General features: G+C 40.0%; 1 protein-coding gene across 6 annotated transcripts in view; it reads left to right on the top strand.

The window, feature by feature from the left end:
- PLSCR4 (phospholipid scramblase 4) overlaps nt 1-14,006 on the top strand; it is a 67,619-nt gene that overhangs the window by 39,189 nt on the left and 14,424 nt on the right. For all 6 annotated transcript variants that reach the window (XM_059688216.1, XM_059688219.1, XM_059688215.1 and 3 more), the window contains one exon: nt 10,376-10,611. In XM_059688216.1, the coding sequence (XP_059544199.1) occupies nt 10,376-10,611 (236 nt within the window). The remainder of the gene's footprint in view (nt 1-10,375; nt 10,612-14,006) is intronic.

The following is a 14,006-nucleotide window of genomic DNA, read 5'->3' on the forward strand; positions in this document are numbered from 1 at the left end:
GATTCCTGTCAAAGGCACGTACCTCAGTTGCAGGTTTGATTCCTCGGCCCTGGTCAGGCCATGCACGGGAGGCAACCGATTGATGTTTCTCGCAGGGTCAATGTTCTTCTCTCTCTAAAATCAATAAACGTATCCTTGGGTGAGGTTTTAAAAAAAATTGTTACTAAAGATAAGTGACATTGAATAATAGTGAAAGTATCAATCCATCAATAATACATAGCACTTATGTACACTTGAAGACAGAGCTCCAAAATACATGAAGCAAATATTGAAAGAACTAGAGGGTGGAATAGACAATTCAATAAATAATAGTTGGGAACTGTGATTCCTTACTTATAATAATGGGTAGAACAAGTAGGTACACAATTAGAAAGGAAATAAAAGCCACAAATAACCTTATAAAACTAGCCAAAACAGACACATATGTATACAACGCTCTACCAAACAATAGCAGATACACATTTTTCTCAAGTGCACATATGACTTTCTGCAGGCTACACTTCCTGGTTAGGCCATAAACAAGCCTCAATAAGTTAAAAACAATTGAAATCATGCAAACTATATTCTACCACATGAAATAAAATTAGAAATCAGTAACAATAGAAGGAAATTTGGGAAATCACAAATATTGGGAAATTAAATAGCACAATCCTAATAATCAAAGGAGCCAAAAGAAAATCGCAAGAGAAATTAGAAAACACTTTGAGATGAAAAAACAAAAACACAATATACCAAACTTTATGGTATGCAGCTACCAGTAAAACAGTACCTAGAGGGAAATTTATAGCTATAAACATCTACAAAAAATAATAAATCTCAGGTAATCCAACTTCCCACTTTAGAAATAAACCAAATCCAAAGCAAGCAGGAGGAAATCTTAAACATTAGAGCAGAAGTAAATGAAATAGAGAGAAAAAAAAAAAAAAACAGTACACAAACTCAACAAAACCAAAAATTGGTTCTTTGAAGAGATCAACAACATTGAAAAAACTTAAGCCAAACTGACCAAGAAAATAATACACAAATATTAAAATCAGGAATGAAAATAAGAACATTGCTAACAACTTGACAGAAATTAAAGAGTACTGTAAGGGAATACTATAAATAATTGTATGCCAACAAATTAGAAAACCTAGAGGAAATAAATTCTTAGGAAGATGCAAACAACTGAAACTGACTCAAGAGGAAATGGAAAACAAGTAAAGAGACTGAATTAATAACTCAAAATTTCTGACAAAGTACAGCTAAGGCCCAGATGGCCTCCTTAGGGAATTCTACCAAATGCTCAATGAAAGTTTTTTTAAATGTATTTGCTCTTCTTCTTTTTTAAAAAAAATATATGTTTTTATTTGATTTTAGAGAGAGAGAGGAAAGGAGAGGGAAAAAGAGATAGAAACATCAATGAGAGAGAAACATCAACTTCTGCCCACAACCCAGGCATGTGTCCTGACCAGGAATTGAACTGGTGACCTGTTGGTGCAATGAAGGTTTGAATACTAAACTTTTGCAAACTCTTAAAAAGAAGTAAGAGTAGTGACTTCTTTCCCACTCATTCTATGAGGCAAGTATTACCCTATTAGCAAAATCAAACAAAGACATCACAAGAAATGAAAACTACAAACCAATATCCAAAAATGTTTAACAAAATACTAGCCAACCAAATGCAGCAACATATAATAAGGGCTGTACACCATGACCAAGTGGAGTTTATGCCAAGAATGAAAGGTTGGTTTGTCATATGAAATTTAATTGATATAAAGCAAAATAAGAACAAGAACCATATGATATCACTCATGTGGCATCTAAAACAAAAAGCAACAAATAAACAAAATAAGTAAACTCATGGACACAGACCAAATTTTTGTGGATATAAGAGGGGAAAGGGTTGGGGAAGGATGAAGAGGGTAAAGGGGGTCACATATGTGGTGACTAAAGGAGACTAGACTTCGGGCAATGAGCATACAATGGAATACAGAGATGATGTGTTATATAGTTGTTCACCTAAAACTTATGTTATTGACCTTTGTTACTCCAATAAATTTAATCTTTTTTTGAATTAGAAATCAGTAACAATAGAAGGAAATTTGGGAAATTACAAATATCAGGAAATTAAATAGCACAATCCTAAATAATCAAAGGAGCAAAAAGAAATCGCAAAATGAATTTGAACCCCTATATCACACTACATACAAAAAAAGAAAATATAGGTATGTATGTGTGTGTGTATATATATATATATATATATATATATCATATAGGACAAAAACCACATGATCACATCAATAGATATAGAAAAGGCATTTGACCAAATGAAACATTCTTCATAATAAAAACATGCAACAAACTAGAATGAGAAGAAAGCTTCTGAACCTGAGAAAAGGCATCTACGAAAATCCCACATTATACTTAATAAAAATAGAATATGTTCCCCCTACAATCAAGAACAGAGGATTTCTTCTCATGCCACTACTATTCAGCATTGTACTAGCGGCTCTAGTCAGGGTAATTAAACAAGAAAAAGAAATAAAAGCCATCTGGATTGGAAATACAGAAGCAAACTATCTATTTGTAGATGATATGATCTTGTATACAGAAAATCCTAAGAAATGCACACAAACATGCATAGATAGCACTAATAAATGAGTTCATTAATGTAGTAGGATACAAGATCAATATACAAAAATCCCCTGCTATTTCTATGCACGAACAATTTGAACAAGCCCAAAGAAAGTAATAGTATAATTCTACATATAATAACATCTTAAAAAGAATATTTAGGAGATTTGTACACTGAAAATAAACTATTGGCCCTAGCCAGTTTGGCTCATTGGATAGAGCCTCAGCCTGCAGACTGAAGGGTCCTGGGTTCAATTTTGGTCAAGGGTATATGCCCAGGTTGCAGGCTCGATCCCCAGTAGGGGGCGTGCAGGAGGCAGCCAATCAGGGATTCTCTCATCATTGATTCTATTTCTCACTTCCCCTCCCTCTCTGGAATCAATAAAAATATATTTTTTTAAAAAACTACTGTTGAAAGAAATTAAAGAAGACTAATGGAAAGATATCCCATACAGATTTGAGAAGTAAATATTATTAAACTAGGGGCCCGGTGCACGAAATTCGTGCACTGGGTGTGTGGGGGGGGGAGAGTGTACCCTCAGCCCAGCCTGCCCCCTCTCACATACTGGGAGCCCTCAGGCATTGACCCCCATCACCCTCCAATCGCAGGATCGGCTCCTTGCCCAGGCCTGACGCCTCTGACAGAGGTGTCAGACCTGGGCAGGGGACCCTCATTTCCCCCCATCACTGGTTCTGCCCCCAGCCCAGGCCTGATGCCTCTGGCCCAGGCATCAGGCCTGGGCAGGGGACCCCGAGACCCCTCCGATTGCTGGCTCTGCCCCTTGCCTAGGCCTGATGCCTCAGCCAGAGGCGTAGACCCCCATCACCCTCTGATCACCTGATCAGCCCCTTGCCCAGGCCTGACACCTCCGCCAGAGGTGTCAGGCTTGGACAGGGGACCCCCATCTCCCCCCGATCACTGGCTCTGGCCCCCGCCCAAGCCTGAGGCCTCTGGCCCAGGAATCATGCCTGGGCAGGGGACCCCCATCTCCCTCTGATCGCTAGCTCCACCCCCTGCCCAAGCCTGATGCCTCTGACCCAGGCTTCAGGCCTGGGCAAGGGGACCATCATATCCCCCCAATCCCCAGCTCAGCCCCCCGCCCAGGCCTGATGCCTCGGCCAGAGGAGTTGACCCTCATCACCCTCCGATCACCAATCACCGGATCGGCCCCTTGACCAGGCCTGAGGCCTCCGGCAGAGGTATCAGGCCTGGGCAGGGGACCCCCAGCTCCCCGCGGTTGCAGGCTCCGCCCCTGCCCAGGCCTAATGCCTCTGGCTGAGGAGTCCGGCTCGGGCAGCGGGGACCCGCAGCTGCAGCGGACCCGCAATCGTGGGCTCCGCTCTAGGCCCAGGCAAGGGACCCCTAGCTCCCGGGACTGCCAGCTTCAACCGTGTCCAGCTCCCATCGCTGGCTCCACCCCTACTTCCTGCTATCACTTGCCAGGGCGGCAAAGGCGCCTGATTCTCCGATTATGGCTGGGGGGCAGGGCAAAGGCCGCCTTTGCCCTGCCCCCCAGCTCTTAGTTACCCCCTGGGTTTCCGATCACTGTCAGTGGCAGGGGGCTTCTTCCTGCTTTCCCTTTCGCCTCCCTGCATTGTGCCTACATATGCAAATTAACCACCATCTTGTTGGCAGTTAACTGCCAATCATAGTTGGCAGTTAATTTGCATATAGCCCTGATTAGCCAATGAAAAGGGTATCGTCGTACGCCAATTACCATTTTCCTCTTTTATTAGTGTAGATGGCAGTGCTCTCCAAATTGATCTGCAGTTTCTACACAATTCTTAAACAATTTCCCAGCAGGCTTTTTTAAAGAAATTGGCGAGCTAATCTTCAAATATATATGGAAATAAAAAGCACTCGGAATAACCCAAGCAATCTTGAGGGGGAAAAACAAATTTGGAAGACTGACCTACCAATTTCCAAACTTACTACAAAGCTACCAAAGTCAAGACCATATAGTACTGGCATAATGATTGGCATGTAGACCAATAGGATAGAATTGAAAGTCCAGAAACAAATCCAATTGATTTTTGACAGAGATGCCACAACAATTCCTTGCAGAAAGAATACTCTTTTCAACAAATAGTACTGAGATAACTGAATATCAATACACAAAAGAATGAATTTGAACCACTATATCACACTACATACAAAAAAAGGAAACTAAAATGGATAAAAGACATACATGCAATAGTGATAAGTATAAAACTTTTAGGATAAAATATAGGTATAAGTATTCATAATCTATGACAAAGCAGCAATTTTTTTATTTTTTATTTTTAAATAAATCTTTATTGATCAGATTATTACAGATGTCCCTCTTCCCCCCCCCCCATAGCTCCCCTCCACCTGGTTCCCACCCCACCCCATGTCCTTACCCCCCGCCACTGTCCTCATCCATAGGTGTAAAATTTTTGTCCAATCTCTTCCCACACCCCTCACACCCCCTTCCCCCCAAGAATTGTCAGTCCACTCCCATTCTATGCCCCTGCTTCTATTATATTCACCAGTTTATTCTGTTCATCAGATTTTTTTATTGCCTTAATTTTTAGATTCACTTGTTGATAGATATGTATTTGTTGTCACTTTGTTGTTCATAATTTTATCTTTACCTTTTTCTTCTTCTTCCTCTTCTTAAAGAATACCCTTTAGTATTTCATATAATACTAGTTTGGTGGTGATGAACTCCTTTAGCTTTTCCTTGTCTATGAAGCTCTTTATCTGACCTTCAATTCTAAATGATAGTTTTGCTCGATAGAGCAATCTTGGTTGTAGGTTCTTGCTATTCATCACTTTGAATATTTCTTGCCACTCCCTTCTGGACTGCATGGTTTCTGTTGAGAAATCAGCTGACAGTCATATGGATACTCCCTTGTAGGTAACTAACTGTTCTTCTCTTCCTGCTTTTAAGATTCTCTCTTTGTCTTTTGCCCTTGGCATTTTAATTATGATGTGTCTTGGTGTGGTTCTCTTTGGATTCCTCTTATTTGGGGTTCTCTTTGCTACCTGGACTTATAAGTCTATTTCTTTCATCATGTAGGGGAAGTTTTTTGTCATTATTTCTTCAGATAGGCTTTCAGTATCTTGCTGTCTCTCTTCTTCTGGCACCCCCATAATTAGGATGTTGGTACGTTTGAAGTTGTCCCAGAGGCTCCTTACAGTATCTTCATATTTTTGGATTCTTTTTTCTTTTCAGGATGGGTGTTTTCTGCTTCCTTGTATTTCAAATCTTTGACTTGATTCTTGGGATCCTCTAGTATGCTATTGGATCTCTGTATATTATTCTTTATTTCAGTCAGTGTATGCTTAATTTCTGATTGGTCCTTTTCCATTTTTTTTTTTTTGGCATTCTCATTAAGATCCTTGAAGGTTTCACTAAGTTCCTCAGAGGTTTGAAGAAGATTCTTGAGTAACCTTATACCTGTGGTTTTGAACTGTATATCCAGTAGTTTGCTTTCCTCCATTTCTTTCATTTGTGACATGTTTCTTTGTCTCTGCATTTTGGCTGCTTCCCTGTGTTGATAGAGTGTCTTTGTGTAGTAGGTATTCTATTGGGCCCAGTGGCTCAGCCTCCCCAATTACCTGAGGTGGACACTCTTGGTGCACCCCTTTGTGGGCTGGGTGCACAGTCTTGTTGTAGTTAAGCCTTGATTGCTGTTGGTATCCCTGGGAGGAAATGACCTCCAGGCCAATTGACTGCGAGGAGCCACTGTGTCTATAGTGGAAGAACTGCTGTGCTGGAGACACCCTTATTGGCCAGGACTTGCTCCAGTGGGGCTTTGGTGCTCACTGAGTCTGCCTTTTGAGTGTGTCACTTATGGATGTGAGGAGTTGAAATCTGGTATCTGACTACTGGGTACACTGACTCCTGGATCTCTAAGGAGGTGCAAAGTCAGCCACTGCATGAGTCCACCCAGCAGGAGCTACAGCAAGACCTGCAGATTTCTCCTCTTTGTGTGGAGTTTGGAAGTTTTGGAGCTCTCTAACCTAGCTGCAGTTTGTTAGGTTAGGCAGTGAACGGACATGCGATTCATTTGCGCCACTGCGCACAGCTTGGGTGGGGTTGTAAATTGGGTTGGGCGGGATCTCAGAGAATCACCAGGGTGGAGCAAACAGTGATGACTGTCCATCAGCCCTCTCCGCATCTCCATTTCTCCTCGTCTCGGCGTCCCCAAGTCCCCAAGTCTGGCGCCCCCACAGTAACAATGATCCCTGCGAGCAGCTCTGCGAGAAAGCCACCCTCACTTTTCAACGCGATGCAGGACAGTCCAGTTTCTCCCCGTAGGAGTCTGGGTCCCCAGAGTCTTGCTGGAAACAAGTTTAGTGTAGTCGGGAGCTTGTATCTCCCTTCCGATTGAAAAAAAACCGTGCACCCAGTTGCAGCCCATTTTGTGCGCCTCCATACCTCTGCTCTTGGCACCTACACAGCTCCTACCCAGTCTCAATGTGCTTTTTTCTTTCCTTCTAGTTGTAGAACTTCCACTCAGCCAGCTTTCCCATGATTCTGGATGATAGCCGTTTTGTCTTTTAGTTGTTTTAACGTGGTTGTGGGGGGTGGCACGTACAGGTATATACCTTATGCCGCCATCTTGGTTCTCTGCCTAAGCAGCAATTTCTTATATATGAGATCTAAAACACAGTCAACCAAAGAAAAATAGATAAATTGAATTTCATAAAAATTAAAAACTTGTGTGTGTCAAAGAATACTATTAAAGAGAAAAGGCAGTCAACAGAATGAAAAAGTATTTATAAATCATTTATCTGGCAAGAGATTTTTAGCCTAAATATGTAAACAATACTTACAATGCAACAACAAAAAATTAAGAAATTCATTTTTAAAGTAGTTTAAGGAAGGATTTGAGTAGACATTTTTCCAAAGAAGATATACAGATGTCCAGTAAGTACATGGAATGGTGCTCATCATCATTAGTCATCAGGAAAATGCAAATCAAAAGCACAATAGGAGCCTGGCTGGTGTGCCTCAATGTTTGAGCATCAACCCATGCACCAAAAGGTCACCTATTCAATTCCCAGTCAGGGCACATGACCAGGTTGCAGGCTCAATCCCCAATAGGGGGCATGCAGGAGGCAACCAATCAATGTTCCTCTCTCATCAATGTTTCTCTCTCTATATCTATCTTCCTCTCTCTCTAAAATCAATAAAAATAGATTTTTAAAGAAAACACAATAGATACCACTTCACACTCAGTAAAATAACTAAAATAAAAGATAATAAGTATTGGTGAGGATGTGGACAAATTAGAGCCCTCATACACTTCTAATGGGAGTGTGAAGCCCTTTAGAAAATAGTTTGACAGTTCCCCCAAAAGTTGAACATGGAGTTACCATTTGCCAACTCTAATATATATATATGTGTATATACACACGCACACACACGCACACACACACAGTGGGGCCTTGACTTACGAGTTTAATTCATTCCGAGACTGAGCTCGTTAAGGAGCTCATTAAGGAGCTTGTTAACTCAAATTACTATCAACTCAATGCAAAAAATAGGCCGAGAGACAGCTGGTATCTCAAAAAAACTCCTTAGTCAGGACACTCGTAAGTCAAGGCCCCACTGTGTATGTATGTACATATCCTATCTAATAATAGACAACATAGTAATTGACCATACCTCTGCTACACTTCCCATTGGCTAATCAGCAGGATATGCAAATTAACTGCCAACAGAGATGGCGGCTTGCAGCCACGCAGCTGAAGTGAGCAGGAGGCTTGCTCGCTCCAGTATGGAGGAAGCCAAGGTTCCCCGCCTGCCGTGGTCCAGCTCTGAGCTCCTGAAGCAATAATGTTTCAATTATAGAAGTTAAACAAACCCCAGATACCTGCTTTCAGCCAGCCATGGCCTCAGAGCTGGAGCCAGACCTCAGAGCTGTATAGCCAGCTCTCAGCTCAAATGACAGCTATAGAAGGTAAATAAATCCCAGAATAAAAAAAAAAAGTGAAAAAGCAGTGGCTGGGAGCTTCAGTTGCCCACCAGCCTGAAAATGGCCCTCAGCCCCTCACCCAGGCTGGCCAGGCACCCAAGCGGGACCCCCACCATGATCCGGGACACCCTTCAGGGCAAACCAGCTGGCCCCCACCCGTGCACCAGGCCTCTATCCTATATAGTAAAAGGGTAATATGCAAACTGACCCTAACAGCAGAAAGACTGGGAATGACTGGTCACTATGACACACACTGACCACCAGGGGGCAGACACTCAATGCAGGAGCTGCCCTCTGGTGGTCAGTGCGCTCTCACAGGGGGGAGCTCTGCTCAGCGACAAGCCAGGCTGATGGCTGCCAGGACAGCAGTGGTGGTGGGAGCCTTTCCTGCCTCCTCAGCAGCGTTAAGGATGTCTGACTGCAGCTTAGGTCTGCTCCCCGCTGGCAAATGGACATCCCCTGAGGGCTGCCGGGCTGTCAGATGGATATCTGATTGCCATCTTAGGCCCAATCCCCCGGGGAGCAGGCCTAAGCCAGCAAGTGGTCACCCCTGAGGGTTCCCAGACTGTGAGAGGGCACAGGCCAGGCTGAGGGACCCCCTACCCCTGAGTGCACAAATTTTTGTGCACCAGGCCTCTAATATATATATATTACAGATATATATACATATACATATATATATACACATATATATATGTATATATATACACATACATATATATACGTATATATGTGTGTGTGTATATATATATATCTGTAATATACACATAAATACGTATATATATGTGTATGTATATATATATATATCTGTATTTGTACACCAATGTGCACTGCAGTGTTACTTATAATAATAGCCAGAAAGTAGAAACAATCCAAATGTCCATCAAATGATTACATGATATATAAAATGTGATATATCCATGCAGTGAAATATTAGTTGCCCATAAAAAGTAAAACAAAAAGAATTTTTAAAAAAGGAATGATCTACAAAGGGGTTTGAAGGAAACTTTTGGGGTCCTGGAAATGTTCTGTATCTTGCCTGACTGCATAAGTTTGTGAAAATTCATTGACTGTACACCAAAAAGGGTGACTTTTACTATATGTAAATTATTTCTCAATAAACATAAAAGAGCATTACAGTAAATTCAAAATTAATTGAATATAAAAAAAGAGTAAGGTAAAAAGAATGCTACAACATAGGTACTAAGTGAAAGAAACCAGACACAAAGGCTACATCTATGATTTCATTTATATGAAATATCTACATTAGGCAAGTCTGTAGAGATAGTTGTTTCCAGGAACTGAGGAGGGGGCCAGGGGATGGAAATGACTGTTAATAGGGATGAGTTGTGAAGCCTTTCTGGAATTAGATAGCAGTCATTAAAAGTACTCCTTTAAAGTAGACCTTATTATCTTTGTGAGGTTTAACAGAAATTTACTGTACTAATTATGTGCTAGTCTTGTGGTAATCCACTACAGCCTAATGAAGTAGATATATTATTTCTTCAAAGGAGGAACAAACCTAATGCATAGAGAGTTTAACATGTTACTTCATGTTTCAGCCTTATTTCTACACCTTTGAAATAAGAATAATTATCTCATAAAATTTAAGAGGACTAAATAAATTGATATGCAATACCATTAGAACAGTGTTAATACAATAGTACATAGTCGGAAGTTAGAACATCTTGTTATTTCTAAGTGGATGTTATGGGATTCATAACATCTTAATGTAAAAAGTCATGCTAACTTCCAATATATTGCAGTATTAATGATATCTAATACTTTCATTTATTTTTTAACACAGGACCCCCTGGAGCATCTGTTCTTCCACCTGCAGGCTACCCAAGGGGCGTGCCTATGGGATATTATAATCCACAGCAGCCCAGTGCCTTCCCGTACTGCCAGCCAACTGGTGGTACCCATCCTATCCAGTACCAGCCTGGCAACTATCCAGTGCCAAGTCAGTCTGCTCCAATAACATGGATGCCAGGGCCAACTCTTATGCCAGACTGCCCTCCTGGTCTGGAATACTTCACCCAGGTACTTTATACAAATCCAATTTATATTTTCTAATGAAGTATGACTGGGGATTCAATAAGAGACAAAAGACTAAATTTGAGTGGGTAAAGTAACAAACTAGTAATGACAGATATCTAATTTGTGAGATTAAGAGTGATGGTACTAATTTTAGAAATGTGAAAGGAGGTCAGAGAGAATAGGGGTGGTTTTGGTGGGATGAGTATGGTTTTTCTAAAGGTTATATGTTGAATTTTAAGACATTTATGATGCCCTGTCAAAGGCAGTTTAAAATATAGGAATACGAATATAAGAAAAACTAACAAAGATCCTAATCGGGGTGCCATTTGCAAAGAAGTAGAGTTAACATGAAGAAAAGCAACATAAAAAAAGAACAAAACAGTATATAGTGAATGAGTTACTGAGTGCCTTAGCCCATTACCTTTTCTCACCACCCGTAGCTTTCATCATCCATGCCTCTTCCCCCAAAAAATACATGCAATGTAAATAAAAATAGGGGACCTACCAAAGATATGGCTTCAGGCCAAATTCCAAAGAACCACTTCTCATAGTACAGTGACTCTATAATTTCCACCTATGTGGACATTCTGGAGCTACGGATGTCCAGATCAGAAATGGCAATTTGCTAGGTTGCTGTACTAAATGGTATGTTTCAAAACCATGTCAAAAACTAAAAAGGATTGCTTAATGAAAATAAGATGAAGCTAGTTTTGGAAGTCCCTTAGAAACAACTGAGCCATGTTTTACTTTTAGAAAAAGGAAGTGTTGAAAGGAATCACAAGTAAGGGAATTGCCTATTCAATACTTGTCTTCCCACATAGTCATCCAAATACTCCTTTAAGTTGATATCTTTTCTTTTCAGTTTTATATAATGAGAAAGACTTTGATAATCCTTTGCATTGAAACCATGGCTACAATGTATTGCAAGTCAGTACTGTTGGATCAGGAAAATTTGGATTTTAACCCTTTGAGTACCAACCAATATCCTAGGAACTATGCTAAAATTGCCAAGGCATTTTTGCTGATTTTACAGCAGTTTAGGAAAAAAATTATGAATCGCAAGTAAATGAAGTTACATATTCAAAAACTTAAGGAAACCTTTACTACATTCACATATTTAGCAATATCATCATCACTAATAAAAGCAGACTTAGAACTGGACGCCATTTCTAACCTTTGATAGCGCTCCCGGCACTTTTGGCGAAAGACAGGAGGAGCGCGATCATGCTCCCCAGCACTCAAGGGGTTAAATGAGCCAAAATTCTTATTAAGTTGTTGTTTTGACAAAATAATGACAAAATGCAAAGCCAGTCATTCAGGTAAAGTGCTAGAGTAAACTACCACTGTATTATTTTAGCACCTTATAAAATATGTATAAGTTACTCAATTTTGGAAAATCTTTTATTATACCAGATAAATAACTCAAATTGTCCTTGGAAATCATAGATCTGGAGTCATTTCTCTTTTGAAAATGTATAGCTTCAATATTGTTCACTTAAATATTAAAAAAACAGCCCTGACCGGTTTGGCTCAGTGGATAGAGCGTCGGCCTGCAGACTGAAGGGTCCCGGGTTCGATTCCGGCCAAGGGCATGTACCTTGGTTGCAGGCACATCCCCAATAGGAGGTGTGCAAGAGGCAGCTGATTGATGTTTCTCTCTCATCGATGTTTTTAACTCTCTATCCCTCTCCCTTCCTCTCTGTAAAAAATCAATAAAATATATTTTTTAAAAAATTAAAAAAACAGTTTCTCCAGCCTAAGTGCCCATCAACAGATGAGTGGATTAGAAAACTGGTACATCTACACAATGGAATACTACACTGCTGTAAAAAAGGAATTCTTACCATTTGCAACATTATGGATGGAACTGGAGAGCATTATGCTAAGCGAAATAAGTCAGAGAAAGATAAATATCACATGATATCACTCATATATGGAATATAATGAACAACATAAACTGATGAACAAAAATAGAACCAGAGACATAGAAGCATCGAACAGACTGTCCAACCTATAAGGGAAGGCAGGGTGTGAGGGTGTAAGAGATCAACCAAAGGACTTGTATGCATGCATATTAGCATAACCAATGGACACAGACACTGGGGGGCGGGGGTGAGGGCATGTGCTGGGGGATGGGAGAGGTCAATGGTGGGGGGAAGGAGACTCATGTAATACTTTAAACAAAAAAGAATTTAAATTTTAAAAATACAAAAAACTTTCTCATTTTCTTCTATTACTCTGACTAATGTTACATTATCATATTTCATAAATTCTGTTTTTCCTTTCAGGAATATTTTGAGTTAAAAGAAAAAGAAACAAAACAGGTTTGGAGCCAGACAAACCTGGATTTTAATTCTAGCTCTGCTCCCCCCTTACTCTACAACCTTGAATAGGTTTGTAATGTGCCTAATATTTTTGGCACACAGGGCCCACCCAATGGATGATAGTTTTGTGGATTTATTAGATAAAACACCTTGTATGTGAGCAGAAGACATAGAGTCCTTCATCTTCATGTTTGTTTGGTTGGTTGGTTTTTGTTTATTTGTTTTGTATTTGTGTTTGTCCCATCATCTTCTTTATCATTTTCTTTATCCTACCCTTTCTGCCATCTCATATGCAGATCACATGAATCTTTATCAGAACTATCAAGATTATAGCATTCACAGTAGCAGGATTATGTTATTTCTAGAGTATTGGCTTAGCCCATGACTCCACCAGTTTGTTAGAGCTGTTTCTTAACAGCCATACTATCTTATTGGTCAAACTTCTTTCACATTAATGGATGTCATGTCCTTAGAAAATTTTGTTCAGCAGTGGATGCTTTTAACATACAGTGAATATTTTTACTTAATCCTAGATTTTAACTTTCTAGATTTTTAAAGGGGCCATGACCTGCCTTAGTGGCCACTTTTGATATTTTTAAAGCATGTTTAAACCCCTCACCTGATTTTGTTTTCATACAAGAAAAGTTTTGAATGAAGGAAGGATTATGTTCTCTCTATAGCAGTGGTTCCCAACGTGGGGCACACACCCTGTAGGGGAGCAATTTGATTTTTAAGGGGGGCAATTCGAGAATGAGTTAATAACAGTGAATTTTTTTTGCATTTATGGTTATAGGGGCCTCATATGCAGTATATAAATATATATTGTCACATATTTATGCATTTCAGTTCTCTATTATATGTTTTGAAACTTTATTTGGTATTTTTTCATATCACTTCATATTATTTTTTTTAACAATTTCTTAGTGATTTCTTCCTCAGTACTTCAGCTGTCCTTTCGTTCTTTTATTTTTCTCTTTCATGGATGTCATGTTCTTTGGAAGCTTTTTTAGAGCAAGTTAATGGCCTTTTAGGCTTCCTCCACATGAATAGGAGTTCACTTTTTTGAATAATAAG

Source organism: Myotis daubentonii, chromosome 3, assembly GCF_963259705.1.
Source record: "Myotis daubentonii chromosome 3, mMyoDau2.1, whole genome shotgun sequence".
NCBI classification, from domain to species: domain Eukaryota; kingdom Metazoa; phylum Chordata; class Mammalia; order Chiroptera; family Vespertilionidae; genus Myotis; species Myotis daubentonii.